The sequence below is a fragment of the Lethenteron reissneri genome, chromosome 46 (assembly GCF_015708825.2).
Source record: "Lethenteron reissneri isolate LAM-NWPU_2019-01 chromosome 46, ASM1570882v1, whole genome shotgun sequence".
Taxonomy (NCBI): Eukaryota; Metazoa; Chordata; class Hyperoartia; order Petromyzontiformes; family Petromyzontidae; genus Lethenteron; species Lethenteron reissneri.
The window spans coordinates 11,152,854-11,172,569 of NC_083824.1; the positions used below are offsets into that span (position 1 = coordinate 11,152,854).

General features: G+C 57.7%; 1 protein-coding gene across 1 annotated transcript in view; it reads right to left on the bottom strand.

The window, feature by feature from the left end:
• LOC133354300 (neogenin-like) overlaps nucleotides 1–19,716 on the bottom strand; it is a 98,065-nt gene that overhangs the window by 34,108 nt on the left and 44,241 nt on the right. The window contains 3 exon segments of the mRNA XM_061571054.1: nucleotides 18–195; nucleotides 17,723–17,843; nucleotides 18,656–18,810. Of these exon segments, the coding sequence (XP_061427038.1) occupies nucleotides 18–195; nucleotides 17,723–17,843; nucleotides 18,656–18,810 (454 nt within the window).

Genomic DNA, 19,716 nt, shown 5'->3' on the forward strand with positions numbered 1-19,716 from the left:
CACAAAACGTCGCGCACCTGCTGGCGCCGTCGCGCGAGTGGAAGACGGCGTAGGCCGTGACGTCGCCACGCGGCTCGGCCGGCGCGCGCCACACGAGGCGCACGAAGCGCGTCGACACCACGGCCGCCACGAGGTCGCGCGGGGCCGACGGCGCCGGGGACGCCCCTCCGGAACCGCCACCGGTCCGAGCTCCAGCTGAACAACGCGATGGCGGGGGAAGGGGTGGGGTGAGAGGGGGGGGGGAGCACCATGGTCACAAGGTGGAGCAGCAGAGGAGCTGCTGCTGTTGCCGTTGAATGGCGGCGATAGCAAAGTCTCTCATGCGACCGAGGCGTCGGCGGGCGACGGAAACTCGCTCGAAGACAAAACCGAATCCACCTCTCGTGCATTTGTGCATCGTTGTCGTCGCGTCGACACAGTTGTGTTGTTTGATATTCTTTCATAAACGGTTCATTCCAGCGAAGGGAGAAATTAAGACGCAGATGCCACGTGTTTTTGAACCATCACTTAAAGGTGCGTTGTTAATAAGTAGTGGAGAGAGCGGCTCTCTCTTCGCTCCGCCAGTAACAACTGTGGAAGCGTTACGCTGCCGGGGCGTGATAAGATCGACACGGCGACAAGTCAGACGGAATCTCTCCGCAGAACGGCAGCGACGCCACGTGTGTGTACCGCTCGTTTACAAGCAGGGTAAATGTCGGCAGGCGTTTGGCGGAGTGACCGTTTTACAGACTGCCATTCGTTTCTCTTCACGCGCTTATGAAGACCCGCGGCAACTTGATACTTCTGACGCTCGCGACGCGGCGCTGGATTCGAGTGCAGCGGCGGTCAGCGCACAGCGCGCGCCATCCCAGAGACCGCGGCGATTGTGGAAACGCTGGGACTAACGCGGTAATCCCGCATGTAACCCAAGCTGTGCGGGCACGGCCGAGCGCCCGTCCGTGCGGTATCACGGCGTGACAAGCAAGGGAGGCGCTCAGTGCTGCCTCCACGCCACTTCAACCCACGCACCCTCGCCCAATCGCTCACTTACTCACTCACCGGCTCACCGAATGTCCCACTCACTCGCTCTCCCATTCAACCACCCACCGAACCTCACCCGCTCGCTCACCCGCTCTCACGCTTCCAGCGGCATGGCTCGCTGGCTGTGGGCACACCTGTGAGGCGCGCCCGTGCCTGCTGCTCGCTACCGCATCACCGCACTCACGCGGGCACCGTCAGCTCCCCGTCAATCCCACCCTGCAATTACGCATTCCTCCCGTGATTGTTTTTGCCGACTCTATCCCCCTTAAGGCTCATAGTTCTTGTCACAAACACAAACCGCGGCAGCGTGCGCGCACCGACGCACAAAGGAAATATAGCTGCACATCGTTGCATTTATAAAGCGGCATTGCTTTCACGCTGCAAGATTAAGTGCATTTCGAGCTGAAGTGAAACCGGTGCCAGATTTCGAATGGCGCCACAAACACAGCGCTTGCTTTGCTGGAGGTGCCTCGGGGCTACGGGAGACTAGAATCAGAATCAGAATTTTTATTTATCCTGCAGAAATCCGATGAGCTACGTAATTCCGAACCCATTCAGAATTTGGATCCTGGGCACGGTATAAACATGGAATCATGGGGGGGGTGGGGGGGGGCGGCCTGCGTGGAGCCCACCATGGTATTCAGGGAGGGTCCCTGGGGCCTGTGAGGACCAGTACTGCCATTGTAACGTCTGGCCGATGGATATGTAAAACGGTTAATATCGGCCAAATTACTTAACTGGAATCAATCTGGGTACCAGCTGGCCAGTATCGATTGGAGTGGCTCCCGAAATACATGCTCGACGCCTCGTACGCGGAACTGGCCCAATTCCGATCTCGATTCCGGCGTCGTGATTCGGGCAAGAAGATCGGGCCCCGATGGGCACCGGACGGCCTAGCGGAGGCCCGCTGGCTCCCGCTGGCTCTCGCTGGCTCCCGCTGGCTCTCGCCGGATCACGCCGGATCACGTCAACCATGCACGGCAGAGATGCATGGGGCTGCTCCGAGAATTTCCGCGAGCGCCGCGCGATGTTCCTGTACCCCCCGGCAACATCCCCATAACAACGAGCTCAACGGTGCCGCGCGGGGTTAAAACGACTCCCAAATTAGGAAACGGAGCAGATCCGTTACCGCGAGCGACGGGAGGACCCGTTACCGCGAGCGACGGGAGGACCCGTCACCGCGGACCCGTTACCGCGAGCGACGGGAGGACCCGTCACCGCGAGCAACGGGCAGACCCCGTCACCGCGGGCGACGGGGGGACCCGCACGTCACTCGCCACACTTTTTGCGCACGAAGGTGGCAACACTGCACGGAGTTCACACATTCGCCAATTAAAGGGGGCACGGGGTTGATGCGGCTCTGGGCTGACAGATGGGATGGTGAGTGTGAGGGGGGGAGGGCGGTCAGGCGAGCCTGTGAGGAGGCTGCGCTATTATGGGTTTTATGCCCCTTTAAATTGAACCGAGCTCTTCCCAGCTGAGCCGGACGCCACCCCTCCCACCCCCCGCCAACCCCCCCCACCCCCCTTATGCACGGCACCCTTGTGGATAGCAGCCTGATTGCTCTGAACTTGCACACAGGGCGCTCTTTATGCTAAATGGCAGGCAGCCGGGGCAGCAGCTGCTTTGCGTTACATGCAAGAGGTGTATTGTTGAAACCACATAAAGACACAAACAAGCGGGTTTTTTTTGGGAGCGTGGGTGGGGCTACGGTGTTTCGGTTCGCCTTCGTAAACCACGAGCGGCACAATTACAGCCATCGCGCCGCTGTGAACAAACACCGCAGTGTTTACTTCAAAAACGCCTGACAACAAGCCGTGGCCATGGCGACCAACAAAAAAGCCGTGTGCACGTGGGTAATATCACTGCAGTCATAACGCGACACGTTCAGAGAGCCTCGATGAATCACCGGGACTCATAATCGGGAAGAGGTGTCCCCGAGGCGTTTGCGAGGCGGGGAGGAAATAATCGCGGTGGCCCCCGGCGCAAGCGAAAGGAGAAGTAACGGGCCTCTCAGGCTCCCGGCTTCTCTCTCGCGGCCCTGGCAGACGTGGCACTCCGCCCAGGGTGGGGGGTGGGGGGCGTCTCGTACACCGCGCCTCTTGCCAGCGGTCACCGCTCGTGTACCGCATCGGACCGCTCTAACAGCTCCACGTTACGTGTTGAACTTCTTTCGCACCGTACGTAGCCAACCGTGCTAATCCGAGGTGCGGGGGAGGGGTGCAAACTAAGTACAAGAAGCAGCTCTTCTTGAGTTTTCAACCTCGATTGAAAGAAGAGCGTTCCAGACGACCGCAAAAGCGCATATGACAGCGTGCGATGCGGTGACCGTCTGTGTTTGATGGCGAGCAGCCGAAAGCCGCTGCTGCTGCTGCTGCGAGGATGACCACCGGAGTTTGCGAGATGGTTTACGCTCCTGGACAAGACCAGCGAGGCATTTCGGCTCATTTGTGGCACGCACTTTGTGTGCGCCGAGCGCGACCGCAGAACGTTACCGGGTTTAGGCCGCACATCGCCACGCTGGCCGCTGTGCATTCTGGGTCTCGTTCCTCTAACGCACGAGGCCCCCCTACGCCTGCAGCATCCCGTGCCTCCCGAGAGCACCGCGTTACCACGCCACCCACCCATCGGGCAGAAGCGGGCAACGCATCATGACCCAAGTGAGATGATAATGGAGGCACGGTAACGAGAGGGGGGCGGTGAGACGGTGCCGAGGGCTGAGCGTCGAGCGCCCCTCGTGCGAGACGCTCGGGAGCATTGTGGCCGTGTTAGGATCTCTGCCGCCTCTCGCAGCGGCGGCGGTAGAGGTGGTAGCGGCAGCTGCCCACCGCAGGCACTCAATTTGTAATGCTTCCTGTAGACCGGTGCTTCTTAACCTGGGGGTGCACTCTGCACCAGCTGGGGGTGCACGCTCTACCACCTGGGGGTGAGAGATGCCCTTTTTGGGGGAGCGAGACGTGGCCGTATATTTTTAGAAAGTAAATATCATCTAAACACAAATTAAGCACGGGCACGTAAGTACAGCTACTTGTTTAATTTTTAACGATTGAGAATCAAAGGGGTGCAAGGCTGCAGTAAAGGTTAAGAACCACTGCTGTAGACTCGTCATTAATTCGCCCAGGGAGGTGAATTGAGCCATCAAGGCCGGTCAAAAGTAAGTCACCCGCCTCTGTGAGCGGTCTGGACACCGAGGGGAAATCAGGCAATTGGATCAAAGGCGCAGCAGCATCCGCAGCACCTACACTGCTCATCCTGTTTTACAGAGTCAGCCGGAGGAGTTGCCCAATGCTCAGCACCGCCGATTAACACAGTGGTCCACGTACGGTGCGAAAGAAGTTCAACATACATACGCACGAGAACAACCGGTGAATTACACTCCGATCCTACGAAGATAAAAAAAGATTCGGCAAAAGGAGTACTCAAAAATCGGGGCCCTGTCAAATCGCCGAGTGCACCTCCCGCATCACGTAGGGCTGGCCCGCTGCTATTATTTGAGCTGACATTGAAATGAAATGAACTTTCAGCAGCGGCAGTAACAGCAGCCACACACGTGTCTGCGCTCTGTGGATGTGTAGAACATCCTAGAACATTCTACACATCCACAGAGCAGAAAAATAATGAAAAGTCCACTCCGGTCCACTCAAGCACCAAGTCGCATCTTGAGTCGGCAAGGGACCGCTAACACAATGGAGCAACGTGCGTTGCCTCTTATTGTTTTGTTTTATTTTTACGTGCAGATGCCGATTTGCCCAAATATAATCCTTCACCACCGACACCGGCACCGTCGCGAAGGCCGCAACCACCGGCGCCTCGCCATCACGCTCGTCGACCGCGGAGTCGCGCCGCGTTTTCGGCGGGGGAGCGGCAACGGCGGCCACCCCCTGCCCACCCCCCCGGGCCATCGCGAGCGCCACGCCGCCCCGAGCGCGAGCCGAGATCGCCGGAGCCAAGACGGCAGCCCGGCAGATGGCTCCACGGGAGCCGAGTGGGGTCCCTCGTGCGAGACCTCCCCGCCACGACCCCCGGGCCAGCTGCCCCACCGCCACCTGCCCCCCCCCCCCCCCGATCCCGAGCGCACGCCGCCCCCTATCCCCCGTGCGGCCCCTCGGCCACGCGTGCCCTCCTCCTCCCCCTCGCTTCTGCATCGCTCTTAATTAAGACGCGTCCTCGCTGGGAGGCCGATGGAGGGGTCAACGGTGAGCGGAGCGCAGAGCGAGCGGCGGGAGAAGGGATGCGTCCGTGGGATAAATGAGCGGCGGGGGAGGAGGGAGGAAGCCGCGGAAAGACGTCGGCTCGCGAGCAGAGAAACGTCACAAAGTCACGCCGCCCAGCACCGACGGCTGCCGAGCGCGGCAGGATGACCACAGAAGCCAGGCCGCCACGGTCAAAACAGAAAAACAGAAAAACAAGCATGTTAGCAGGAGCTCTCCGGAATGCAGGAGCTCTCCGGTTGGTTCTGGCAGTGATCTTGGAAGACTTGTTCCAAATGTGCTCTTGCTCTGATAAGACTCGGCAATCGCTAACGAGATATGTCCGTAGGCCTACGCGGATTTTCCTGGAGGGTATTTGCTGAAAAGCGTCTTCAATTCTCACGCACCAGTCCGAGGTGAAGACTCACAACCGACCCAAAGTCTTCACGAGATGCGAGCAGGTTCACCCTGTGCGTACCATGTGGTTACCACGTGTTACCAAGTTGTCTGTGGGCAGCTGGCAGTGACACCGACTACAAGAGCGAGTCACGGTCGCGGGGCCGCGCTCTGATTCCCGCCGCGCCGCTGCCACTCGCCAGCGGAGCGCCACGCGGCGCTTGAGGGGGGGCGACGGCGCGGAACAGAACGCAGATCGCGACAACGGTCGAGTGCCGAGGTAAACCCAACGGTGACCACCGGATGCACGCTCCGTCCCGTTTTGTCCGCTTCTTCCTTCACGCTCCCACCCATGCACGCACGCCGCCCGATCGCTACGAGATGCGAGCCTCTCGCAGCGAGCGAGTCCCCCTCCCTCGCCAACGCCGCTTCCAGCTCGATAGATCCCTGGCGGAATAAGACACGGCGAGCGGCCGTTTGAAAGGCGACAAAAGTCTTCGTCGCGTGCTTGCGGCAGGGTATCGCTGCACCGACGATGCCTCGTAAGGGCGAGGGTGGTTCAAGGTAGTCACCTCCCGGTATTTCCACTACGTTTAAAAAGCGCCACGCTCCCTCTCACACCTCCCTGCCCCGGGCCGGTAACCCACCTGCTCGCATTTTCAAAGCCGCCCCCGTGACCCAGAGTCATTTGTTTTGGATTTGGAGAAATTACCGTGTTCTCTCTGTGCTGTTCAGAGCCTGTTAAATGTCACTAAATGCATTTAAGCACCATTCCATTCGTTTTTTTCTCTCACAGGTTTATTCCGCTTGCACTCTCGGTGCAAAGTCACGACGTGAAGATATTTACGTAACAGAACTCTCGCCAGCGAGCGGTGCACTCCCCCCCTCCCCACCCCGTGTCAGATAATGTACCCAGCATGACGATGCCATCGGCACCATTCGGGCAGTCACTTCGACAAATCCGCACGGGAAGAAGCACACCTTCTAGACGCCCTGCAAAGAGTGTTTGCCGCCGCACGGTCATCTTTTGGTTTAAGAGTTGACACGTGGAATTGCGAGGAAGCCGGTTTTTAATTGTGGGAGTTTTTTTTTGTTTCATTGTCTGTGGTCATTGGCGATGAGGGCCGACCCCACCGCCCCTCGCTGCACACGAGAAGCCCAGGTGACTCACGGGGAGGGGGGTTCCTGGATTCAATCTCACGATCTCAACAGCGCCGTCTCAGCGCTATGATTTCCGCTCGCCGAGCCAGCAGGCCACCCCCACCGTGCACGTATAACGCGATAGAGTGCCATGATGATACGTAACGTGAGGATCCGAAGAATATTCCGGTGAAAGAATCACATTAAAAGGAGCACAACAATTAAAAAGTGAGAGCGATTTTAAATTAACTGTGGTCATTCTCCTGTATTTGCTACTCCCTCCTCTTCGCTGTCGCCACAGTGCCGACATGTTTACTACCTCACCTGGTATGCAGGAGGTCATGGGTTCGATCCAGACCCTGATGCCTACTGTTAATTTGGAGTTTGCGTGTCTCTCTCTTTCTCTCTCCGTGGTCGTGTTGATTCTTCTCCGGGTCCTCCGGTTTTTCCTTCCATATTTAGAAACAAGCGTTTAGAGTATTTGGTTGGTATAAATATCCACATGACGAGCAACTTCGTTGCGCTGTCATTTGTGGCCAGGTCACTTCTGAAAAAAAGCTAAAAATCTCAGTGGGCCTTACCTGGTAAAATATTTTTATAGTATTATTATTATAGCTTCCAAACTTAAATTCCAATCAATGTTTATTTGTTTCACGGAAAAATCCCGTGTAGCCAGTTACCCAGCTAGTTTTGGGAGGCAAAGGCCCGCAGCACCCACGAACAGTAGAACTATCGTTGGGGTGGTGAGGAGCCCAGCCAGCAGCGCACGACGATGCATCATTATAATCGTTCCCAGGAAGTGGCATGGAATTTCTACTGACGGCTCGAGTCCTTCACTGGCAGCGATGACATTTGTCTGCGCTCAAATCTGCGACGTGAAGTCACGGGCGCGGCGGGCGTGTGTCCCGTTGCGTTTCAACGCGGGGGGGACGGGGGTAGGGGTGGACACAAGACTGCCCCGCTCGTTGCCCAGTGCTGCTGCTGCTGATGCCGTCCTTCGTGCGTTGACTCATCCGCATGTAATCAGTGGACTCGTACAACACCCGAGGTCAAATCTATTAAAAGTGAAAGGGCATGTGACGCTGATGCAATGCAATATATGTTGCGTGATGAGACACAGTGGGGTTTTTTTTCCTCTTTGTGCACCCAATGAGAGACATCTGCGTTCGGTGACGATGTCTTCGGTAGAGAGTCACCACGGGAAGTCACACCACTTCAACCGCCAGGTGGTCGGTCTCAGCCACATCAACGCCGAGGCAGAACCGCCGTGCTGCGTGTGCGCGCTGCCAGCGAGAGAGAGCCAACGCCGTCGCGATCACATTGGGCACGGCACGACGTACGACAACGCCTCTTCCTACCGATCGCAACACCACGGCGTCGATCGAAATCTTGTTCGCACGGAATCGTTATAGCCCCTCCAGCACGCGCGCGCGCGCGTTACCCGCGAGTGACCAGGTGGGCCCCTGATCACGATTAGCGCAGCGAGCGGCGCCTTTGTCGTGAGCGGCAGCTGCAGCTGAGATGCTGGGGGCGCGCGCCGACGCCCGGAGCAACCTCGACGCGGGGCGCCGTACCGCGCGTCCACGGCTACGTCGCGTGTGTACGCAATCACAATAATCGCCGCGATGAATTATTCACACCCAAGGAAAGCGGCGCACCCTTACCCCACACTTAGCGAGCGTTTGCAGAGGCAAGCACCAACATCGGCCAGCCAAATTCACCGCGGGATCTTCCTTCCCGCCGGGGAGTGAGCGGGCACGAAGCGTCCGCCGGCAGAGCATCACCCGCGTTGGCCTTTTTTGTGTCGCCAAATCCCTCCTCCCCCCGCCAGCCCGCACGCTCCCGCCTCAAGAGAGGTTAAAGTTTAAACCCCGCGCTGACCCCCGGGGGGTTCAAACCGCTTGCCCAAAAAATTACCGCGCCGGCCCTTCAGCGGGCAGGCGGGCGCCCGAGAGCCGCCGAGACCCCTGGTGCCGACGGCCACCTTGCCCCTGCGTTGCTCCGCCGCCGCCCGCCGAACGGGGCAACCGCGGACAAAGCGGGCCTCTCGTATCTGCTAACGAGAGGACCGGCACCGACGCTCGTTAGCAGGAAGACGAGCGACGGCGCACTCAACCACGACGTCCCTCGTCGGAGTGAGCGGGAAAGTGCTGCGCTACGGACGGGGCCCCATTTAGCGAGCCATCGTTAATTAATGCGCCGTAATTCATGTCGCAATTGACGCGCCCGAGCCAGACGATACTCAACGATCAAAACAGCAGTGCCACTCGCTAACCCATAACGCCAACCCATCATCTGCTGCCTGACGCATAATTCACAAGCAGCTTTATAGGCCCTTCGAGTAGCACATTAATAATGGATCAGAACAAAGGGGCCTTTGTTGCATTAGATTATTTGTTTATGCAAAATGCCCTGGCCTTATTATCATTCTGTGCGTGTGCATGTGTGTCACCATGCCAGCGAACCAGTCTTGGGCTTCCCCTAGATCGACTCAGCTTCAATGGATATGTACCCACTACCTAGTGTAGTGATTTATACATCAGCACTTTCTAGAACAAAGGTGGCGAGGTATGTTCCTGGCCAACAGCACTCCCTCGCGTGCCGTGCCGGGCTTCATAGGTGCTGCTCGCTAACGGCAATTGCCCCAACAGTCTGCATTCGGCTATTTGGATTATCTTTGTCGTCTTCTTTTGTTACTCTGTCAGCACACCACCGTGTCTATTTGCCCAGTCCGAATCCATCGCCGTGCGCAACCGTGCCGTGCGTATGCGTGCCATGCCGTGCGTATGCGTGCCATGCCGTGCGTATGCGTGCCATGCCGTGCGTATGCGTGCCATGCCGTGCGTATGCGTGCCATGCCGTGCGTATGCGTGCCATGCCGTGCGTATGCGTGCCATGCCGTGCGTATGCGTGCCATGCCGTGCGTATGCGTGCCATGCCGTGCGTATGCGTGCCATGCCGTGCGTATGCGTGCCATGCCGTGCGTATGCGTGCCATGCCGTGCGTATGCGTGCCATGCCGTGCGTATGCGTGCCATGCCGTGCGTATGTGTGCACGCCCACGTGCTGTGCGAGTCTACTCACCGGTCTGTTTGTGTGCGACGTGACGTGTGCGCGCGCACGCGCCAGTGGACGCGTGCGCCGCGTGTGTGTGTGTGTCAACGTGTCCGTGTACGTGTGCGCGCACTTGTGCCTGTAAACGTGCAGGGGTGCGGTAATCGAGAGACGTGTGCAAGGCACGGCGGCGTGGCGCAGGGAATTGTCAGAATGTTTACGTTTGTCGCCTGAGGCCTCAGCAACGACACTCGTGATCATATCGTGGAAAGGGCTTCGAGGCCTTTATGCACGCCTCTGCATTGTGCTGTGTGTCTTTGTTAAGCATCTGTGAGCGTGCGTGCGTGCGTGTGTGGAGAGGGAGCGGTGGTGCAGCGGTTAGCGCGACGTGCTACGAACCCGGCGACCTGGGTTCCGATTCCCGCTTAACCAGTGACGAATATCTGAACCGGTCCTGGGCCTCCCCCGAGGTCGAATCAGCCTTAAATGAGTAGTACCTGGCGTGATGTGTAACATCAGCACTGGTGGCCCGGCATGGTTTTGACCACTCGCTCAAAGTGTTCCCTAACAGCAATTGCCCCAACAGCGTGTTAGGGGCTACGCGGGGGATCTTTGCCTTTGTACCTATATCTCTCGCATCACCTATCGCCCACCCTCCCTCGGTTCCTGCTGGGCTAATCATCTCATGCATAAAACATCGCCGCCTCGTGGTCCTCCTGAAGCGTTGGGGGCTGCTGGGTGGGGGAAGGGAGCCCAGGAGATTAGCTCCCAGGGGCTGTGGGTGAAAATTGATTTGAGCTTCAAGCTGGACAAACAGTCCCCTATGGTGAGCGTGTAAGGGTCTGTGTGTCTGTGTGTCAGTGTCGTGTGTGTAGTGGTGGTGTGGCGGTTAGCATTACGAACCCGGCCATCCCGGGTTCCATTCCCGCTCACGGTCAACACGAGTGACGATTATCTGAACCCTAGGTCGACTCAGCACCAAATGATGTGTAAATATCGCCATTGAAGAGACAAAGGCGGCCGGGTGTGGTGTTGACCACACACCCCCTCGTGTGCCGTTCCAGCCTTGATAGGTGCTCGCTAACAGCACTTGCCCCGACAGCCTGTCAAGGCTCCACTGGGAATCTTTGTCTTTGTTTGGCCCTTTGTGCGAGGGTCTGTGGGTGTCTGGGCGCGTGTCTGGGTGTCAGCGTGTCAAGTGTCACGTGCGTGGCTGAGACGGCCTCCGTTTGAGTGTGTTCACGTGTGTGAGGCTCTGTTTCAGAAAGCGGCCTGCCGATCACGAATGACAGCCCAACAAAGTGGTTCATCGTCGCGTGGACATTGACATCAACAGGCAAATACTCGAAAACACGCGGACTGATTTTCACACGTAGTAGGCTTTCGCGACCAATATCACCCACAAAACAGTTTCTGGGTTAGATCGCGTAAATATACAAGGAGGATTTCTCCACAAATCTGGCTGTCGCCTGATGAAGCTAGTTGTAATTACTGACGAAACGTCGTGCTCAGATTGTAAATGTTGTGGATTTGCTCTCCAACACACCGATGTACTGTACTAGTAACGAATTGGCACGGAGGGCCCAGAGGAAAAAATCTACGTGACCACGGGGGTCGAGAGAGAGAGTCACACACAAACTCCAAATATACAGCGGGCGTCAGGGGTCGTGATCGAACGCACGACCTCCCGTACACCGGGCGAGGTAGTTAACATCTCGCCACGGTGGACCTGGGCCGCTCGCCCCTCTGCGGCCCGAGAAAATGCGATTATGGCACGGCCAGCAGCAAGCAGCACACGTGGGGGCTGGCAGTGCGCACGGAGGAGAGTCTGCTGTTGCTGCTGTTTCCTGTCCCTGGCAAGGCCAGATGCTAGCCATTGCTCGCACGGGCGTGACTAATTAGGCAAAATGAGCGTGTGGGGGCAGGCACCTCTAATTTGAGCAATCCGGCACAACCCCCCCACCCTCAACTCCTCCCCTCCTCCCCCAACTATTACAGCCTCATCTCCCCTCCCCCACAGGTTCTCCTCCTCCTCACACCCGGCACCCCACCAACACCTCCCCCCCCCCAATCCATTCTTCCCATTCCCCCCTCCAGGGCTTATCCGACGCGCCCAGCATCCCAGACTTCACGTCTACCACCCCATTAGCACCCCTTCTTTCCCTTCTTCTCCTCGCCAGATCTCCCCGACAACACCGGCGATGAACGAGTTGCTGATCAGAACCGCACACCCTCTCGTCGGCCTCAACGCGAACGCACGGAGCGGACGCAGGGCGCGCGGGCTGCGCGCGCGGGCGTGGAAATAGGGTCACGGGCGCGTGGCTACGAATGCACAACATTCCGAACATTAGGCAAAAAAAATATGAAGGCACGATGGGAACGACGCGCGGAGACGCGAACCCACAACAAAGGCGGCGACCGCACACACACACGCGCAAGCGAGGGCGTCCCATCACGACCCCCACGGCGATGCCACACACGCCGCTGGTCATGCACACGCTCAGGACATAGGGGGGCGAGGCCCCCACCATCACTAATAGGGGAGCGAGGCCCGCACCATCACCAGTTCGGGTTCCATCTTCGACTCAGAAGATGTTCTTCTTAAAATTAAATTTTTTCTGCCTTTCTCCCAACAACCTCTTCACAAGTCCGAAATGTTAACCATCCTCCAATGTCATCCATCCAACGCCCGTGCTCCACTTCCCACGATTCCCCGCTCCAATGAAATCTCAGCGTACGTTCTCGCGAGTGCCACGTCTCCCCCGCGCGGTTCCCGTTATAAAAAAGTCACTTCTGTTATTGGCAATTACCTTTCGAACGCTTTTGATTGATTTTTGCCCTCAAGCACATCTCCGGAATTCGCCTCTGGGCCTTTGGCAGCTCGCCGCACGAATTCTGCGCGCGGATATGAATCGCACCGATTACCGTTGCTGTTGATAACAAGAGGGCCTGTCGCTAAAATGAAGAGTCAAGCGATCGGCACTCGGCGGCGCAACCCTCCGTCCACGCTGCGTCTTTCTGCCCCCCCCCCACCACAGACAAAGCGTTCAGCTTCTTTTCTTTTTGTGTTCTGTGCGATGTCGCTTTGTGAACGCGTCCATCAGCGTGCGCCGAGCGGGCCCTGCTTGCACGTGTGTGTGTGTGTCGGGTTACGACTGCGCGTCCCCGGGAAGCCGTGGCGATGTTCCCTGGTGATAACTCCCTGCGCGCCCGCGCTTAAAAGCGAGGACTCAAGCCCGGCACTCGGCGTGGCACGACACGGCCAGGGAGTGGGTGGGTGGGTGGGCGGGCGAGAACCGGACCCTGCCTTATCAACGAGGATCACAGAAACCCGACACCGGCTCGGGAGAGTCTTAAGAACCTGAAAGGTGCTGGGGGTTTTTTGCACATTTTTGAGAGCACCTCTGTGAGCAACTGCTGCGCATATATACGTACAGTACGTTGAACTTCTTTCGCGCCGTACGTAGCCAACCGTGCTAATCAGAGGTGCGGGGGAAGGAAAGCAAATTAAACACAGAAAGCAGTTATAAATGAGATGAGTTTTCAATCTCGCTGATTTAAAAGTGGATAGCTCCAGTGGCTTCCTAATGCCGGAAGGCAGAGCACGTTCCAGACGTCCGCAGAAGCGCGTCTGAAGGCGCGCGATGCAGTGACTGTCTTAGTTCGATGGTTAGCCAGAAGCCGCTGCGAGGATGACCGGAGTTCGTGAGATGGTTTATGCATGCGGCAATCGGGGCCACTGGTGCTACTGGTGCTGCTGCTGCTGCTGCTGCTGCTGTTGCTTCTGCTATCTCAGCAAATGCAGAGTTGTCACCGTGCGGCGATGGTTTTTGGCACCGCGTTGAGGGGGCGGTGGCGAGTGGAGTGTGGGTGAGAGACGGGGAGTGGGGGGAAGGTGTTTGTGCCAAACGGACAACTGGCAGCTCCCACTCTTTGGCCCGGAGCTCTCAAACTCGCCGCTCCATGGGGGGCTTTAGGCCAGAGCCAGATTTCCACGTCAGCCAGCGAATAGATGCGCCGAGTGCCCCCCCACCCCCACGTGCACACGGCTCATTTGGCACATACGAATTCTGCGTTCAAATAAAATCCACCACTGTCACCTCATCGCTGATGCTATCGTTGGCGCTATTGTTGGCGCTGTTGTTGTTGGTGCCGTTGAACGGAGATTGTTCCGTAGAACTGACGACGTCCTTGTTTGTTATCTTGAGCAGAGCCGCAGGGGGGAATTGAGAGAGGCGGACGGAACCCACGTCAACATAGTGGACTGCAGCAGCTGCTCAACCCCAGAGGTGGTTGGGGCGCCACGGTGGCGAGGTGTTAACTACCTCGCCTGGTATACAGGAGGTCGTGGGTTCGGTCCCGACCCTGACGCCTGCTGTATAATTGGAGTTTGCGTGTCTCTCTCTCCCAGTGGTGGCGTGGATTTTTCTCTGGGTCCTCTGGTTTGTTCCCACCACATCCAGAAGCGTGCGTTTCGAGGGTGTTTGGCTGCTATAAATTTCCACGTGATGAGCCACATTTTCGTTCATCAATAATTTGCGATAGCCAGGTCGCTTCTGAAATAAAGGGCTATTATATAGCTCAGTGGGTCTCACCTGGTTAAATAAACATAGTTCATAAAGAGTTTTTGTTAGCTTATAGGTGGATGCTGGGACCAACAACTGAGAAGCCTCCTCCGGGCGCAGAGCGAGACTCGCGTTACAAGGCCTACGCCAATATTAGTCTCTCTCTCAGCCTGCCGATGGAACTGCCCCCCCCACCCCCACTCTACCAATCCCACAAGTAAAAACCCTCGATGCACGCGCGCAAGAAACAGCACGAGCGTGGCAACCCGAATCAAAACGGTTCAAAAGAACGTGACGACGGGGAAAGCCCGTCGCGGCGGCGGCCGCAAAAATCGACTCGGATGTTCACGGCCGCGATTTCTACGATCCGCCGTTCGATCTGCGCAGTGAAGGTTCGAGCGCGAGGGGTCGGAGCACGCGTGCCCAATCCGCGGCCACGGGTGGTGCGACGCCTCGGGTGAACGCCTCCCCATGCCACGTCGGTCATGGGGGGAGGGGAGAGAGGGGGGAGTTGTTCGACTACGCGGGCCACGGGTGTTGAAGGAGGGCGAGCAACACGAGTTAGATTCCCGGCCGCGGCTAACATGAGCGGCGGGGTGATATCTGAACCAGTCCTGAGCGTCCACCCTTCGACCCACACTGACCAGCGTGGTGAAGTACGGCCAACGCAGCCCTCGTGACCGACAGTTTAGGGGAGGCCTTCATCCAGCAGTGGACTGGAAAAGGGCTGTGAATTATTATGATTCGGTATTTTCTTTCAGGAGACGGTGGCTGAGAAGTGACTCGTCACATCTGTGGAGCTACCTCCCCAGGCTCGGCCCTTTCTCCCCGTGCTCGCGCCGCGTCAAAAATCCGGCGCGCAACGGCCGCCGCACGGCCTGGCCTGCGCGAGCGATCGGCCCAACGAGCCGGGAAGGCGGCGGCGGCAGCATCTCTCGCGGCCGTTCCTTTGGCGGGAGCGAGTTTCTCCACTGGACAACCACTGTTGACTCCCCCCAAAAAGCAGTGCTCGTTTTATCATTCTCCGGAAGAGTTATTCGCCGAGTCAACCCTCAACCAGAACGTGAGCTCCCAGCGTCCCGAGTGCCGCTCACAACTGCCGAGACGCCGGGGCCGGATCGGATTACCACGAAAGCCGCCACCAACGCACCAGTGAAAAAAGTAAAAAGTACGGCTTTTGCGTCTCGATTTAATTCGTATTCTTTGTAAAGAATCCGCCTTCTGGGTCAAACTCGATTTAACAAAAAAATCAATGCAGCCAAGCGGCCTTAGGAGCAGTAACGACGACGTGAGGAACACGTGGGGTTGTTGTTGTTGTTGTCGTTGTTTTTGTCGTTGTTGTTGTCGTTGTTTTTAACTGGGTTGGCAAACGACTCGACAACACGAACACCCGCCAGTACCCTTCCACGCACAGGGCGGCAGGCGGCGTCGCGTCAGCGCACAACTCTCTGGCGTAGCCCCGGGAACTGGCGCGCGCTCGCGACGAGTGAGGCCGAGTGAACCGTCCCGACGAGGGCTTCGTAATGGGAGCTAATGGGGGCGACTCGGCGTAACCTCCCCCCGCACACAGCACCCCCCCCCCCCCGCACACAGCCCCCCCCCCCCCACACACCGCCCGCCGCTCCACGAGCAGCAGCAGCGCGGCGGGCCAGGAAGCGCCGCCGCATTCCTTCACCGCCGCCGCCACCACAGGGTTTTTTTCTTCCCCTTCTTAAAACTGAACACACGGACACGCCGAACACGAGAGCCCGCGCTCAGAAGACAAAGGCTCCACCCCCCCCCCCACCACCGTGCAGCCTGGAACAAGCGGTTTGGACAAAGTGCCGTTCTTGCGAGCAGCACCTACGAAGGCCGGCGCGGCGCACCAAGGGGGTGGGTGGCCAGCACCACGCCCGGCCGCCTTTGTCTCCCCAGTGGCGACGTTTACCACGCACCGCACCGGTTACTCGTTTGAGGGCGAGCGGACCTAGGGGAGGGCCCAGGACCGGTTCAGACAATTGTCACCGGTGTCGGCCGTGAGCAGGAATCGGATTCGGGGTTGCCGGGTTTGCAGCGCGGCGCGCTAACCGCTGCGCCACCGCTCCCCACAACAACAACAACCGCCATTCTCCATTCAGTGGATGTGACGTCACCACGGCGCTTGTGCCAGGCTATGTGCACACCGATCCCCACACGCACACGCAGACACAATCCCAAAAACCAAAACAGATCCCGCACGGCCATCCCAAAACACGAATCCAAACCGCGACATCGAACGCAAAAGCAGGGGGCACCAACGGCAGAGGGACAAGGAGTCGGGTTTCTCTTTGGGCGCTGGCGTTAAGCGCCGCGATGGATTGGTATTTCTCCACGCACAGTCGGCTCTCGCGCCATTCCCACGGACAGGGTAATTTAACGTCGCGCGATCGCGTGTTGAATGCGATCACGCGTTGAACGCCGTAACCGGAGAGGGCGTTGTGTCGTCGCGTTCACAGGTAAATACGATCATCGGCGAGCCCGCGAGAGAGAGGGATGCCTGCAAGGACTGCTGGGATGGCCGCAGCTGTGGATTGCACTTTTATTGTTGCCTTTAAAGCAAAGCAGCTGTGCAGTCTGGCTCGCAGTGCTTCTCCCATAACTCTGATTGCTGCCGATAGACTTCCTTAATTTGCTCTCCAAGTTATCGGTCTTGGCCGTTTCCTCCGAATGTAAAGAATTCTAAACGACTTCGCCGGGCCGGCTCATGTGGGTGGGTGGTGGTGGTGGGGGGACCCACGGCTTGAGTGCAACCGCCGTGAAGAGGCGCTGTTGTTTGCGTTCGTGCCGCACACACCCCCGCGGTAGCCGCAAATGTGGCGAGCGACGGGTCACGTGTTCTTTATTGCGATGTTGTTTCCCTCCCACCCCCCTCTTTTTTTTTCGCGAGCCACTTTGTAACGAAGAATTTTAAATGGCTATTTCTTAAAAGCTATTAAGCGCTCGCAATTTGACTTTCCGGGAGGCACAATTACACGCCATTAGCCGCCATTTGTTGCCGCATTTTTTTTTATATAGCAGCAGAAGCAGTGCAGGCCTCATCGTCGAGCAGGCTATCTGAGAGGCAGATATACGCGGCGTCGCTTCCAGATGAACCGCCGTCCGGCGGCACGAAGGGTCGCGGCGAGACTCATCCCTTCTTCGCCCGAGGCGTTGGGCGCCACGCTCCGTACCGCCCAGGTGCCAGGGCCGCCGACTTGTGTCTCGTCGCCTAGGGTATCTTAACTCTTTGGTTTTTTTGGTAAAGTCACGTAGGTGAAAACAAAATCAAATAAAACAACTAAATTAAATCTTGTGCAGCCCAGTTCTCCCGCACCGCGCGCTGGGGGGGACGGTCACTCACCTCTGTCTGCGACGAGGAGCTGCGCACCCGCCTGCACGTTCCCGTGCTCGTTCTCCGCGACGCACTGGTACATCCCTTCGTCCGACTTGACGACGCCGAGAATCTTGAGCGTGTGCTCCTCCTAGACCGGGGCGGCGGCGGCGGAAAGCATCAATGAACGAGGCCCGCGTCTCTCTCTCGCACGTTACGCTCGAGTCGCGGGCACAGCCGCGAAAGTATCGGTGCGAGCGGGCGAGGGGCTTGCTCCCCTGCTTGCTCCGTCGCCAAGGGCTCTGCGCGGACGATGGGTGGCGAGGGAATTCTGCCCGTGCCTGTCCCATGTGTGCAATATAATATATAATGATTATGATAATTATTGCTGTTTTCATAATTATTATTTGAATTATTTACGTGGTATTTTCACGGTGTAATCACACTCATTATTATGGTTATATTATTATTGTGGTATAATTAATATATAACAATCGTCAAACGTATGCAAGCGTAAGTGGTCAAAATCGGGGTCGCAAAGGTCTCCACGACATGAGACCGCCCGCTGTGTCAGGAGCGCGTTGCAGCATCGCAAGGGAGCAGGTCGTTAACACCGATAACGAATTGGCCCAGCAGCCCAATTAGAGTCTGTACAATGAGTCAGACTCTCCTGGATTGAGGGCAATTAATATTGATCGCAGTGGAGTGGCGGCGGTGTGGTTGGCACACACGACGCGATGCACCCAGCACCCCGGATTTGCTCCCCTGCGAGCAACATCGAATCCGGTCCCGGGGCTCCCCCCCCCCCCGTCCCCTTCACCAACCTGTAATGACCAGCATGGTGACCAGCGTGATGGTCAAACGAGCCCTCCGACCGACACGTCGTGGGAAGGCCTTCGTCCGGCCACGGATTGACAATGGGGGAGGGGGGGGGCCGTGAAGGCCACGGGCCGCGGTTCTCACCGCGATGTGGAAGTAGTCGCCGGGAATGACGGTGTCGCCGTTTTTAAGCCACTTGATTGAGGGCGCGGGGTTCCCCTCCACGCCGCACGCCAGCTCCACATCCGCGCCCTCGTGCGCCAGCGCGTCCCGCGGGGGGAACGAGAACCGCGGGGGAGCTGTGGGACAGCGGCGTTCGCATCATTCACCGGCACACCGCGCGCGACCGTTCAGACCCACGCCGTCCACCGTGTTATCAGAGTCTTGCACTTGATGTCGGCCTGCGAGCGAGGCCATTATGCAAAACATTCTCATTTAATGCTTTGCATTGAGCTAATCGCGTCGTGAAAACGTCACATTATCCACGCTGAATAATAGCGTTCGTTGTGAAGCAGTTATAGACATAAGGACATTTACTTACCGTGATGCTCCTGCTCTTAGCTAGTTAAGCGGTGCGTGGCGAGACGCACGCACAGAGCAGCCGACGAGCACAGCAATGCAAGGCACGGCTCAATGCAGTCATTCACATCAAGAAGGTTGCTTGTTGTACGACTACCCGCTCACCACGCCAGCGCTTGATTATAATTCAGCAACGCAGCGAAAGACCTTCAGTCGACTGCTGCTCATTAGCGCACGCACGAAGCCAGCAGAGCTGCGATCGTAAATGGGCTCATCAACAGAGTTGATTTCAAATGCCCACGGTTCTGTGGCTGGCACGAGGCAGGATGCCAGGACTGCCCAGATGCACTGGCGCCGTTGAGCCTGTGCCCTGTGCGCACGGGCAGCGCCAGCCACTCCTGAACGGTTGCCGGCCCGCAGAGATTTACCCGTGGAGGAGCATGTGCATACATGTACATACATGTACATACATGTACATACATGTGCATACATGTACGTACATGTACATACATGTACGTAGCCAACCGTGCTATTCAGAGGTGCGGGGGGGCATAAGCATTATTTACAAGGGCCTATTCAAGCCAGCGGAGGAAAATATGGATTTGTGTGGCCAGCACCATGCCCAACCACCTTTGTCTTCCTAGACCGGGGGGGGGGGGGGGGGGGCGTGACGCAGGTCTGCCCTT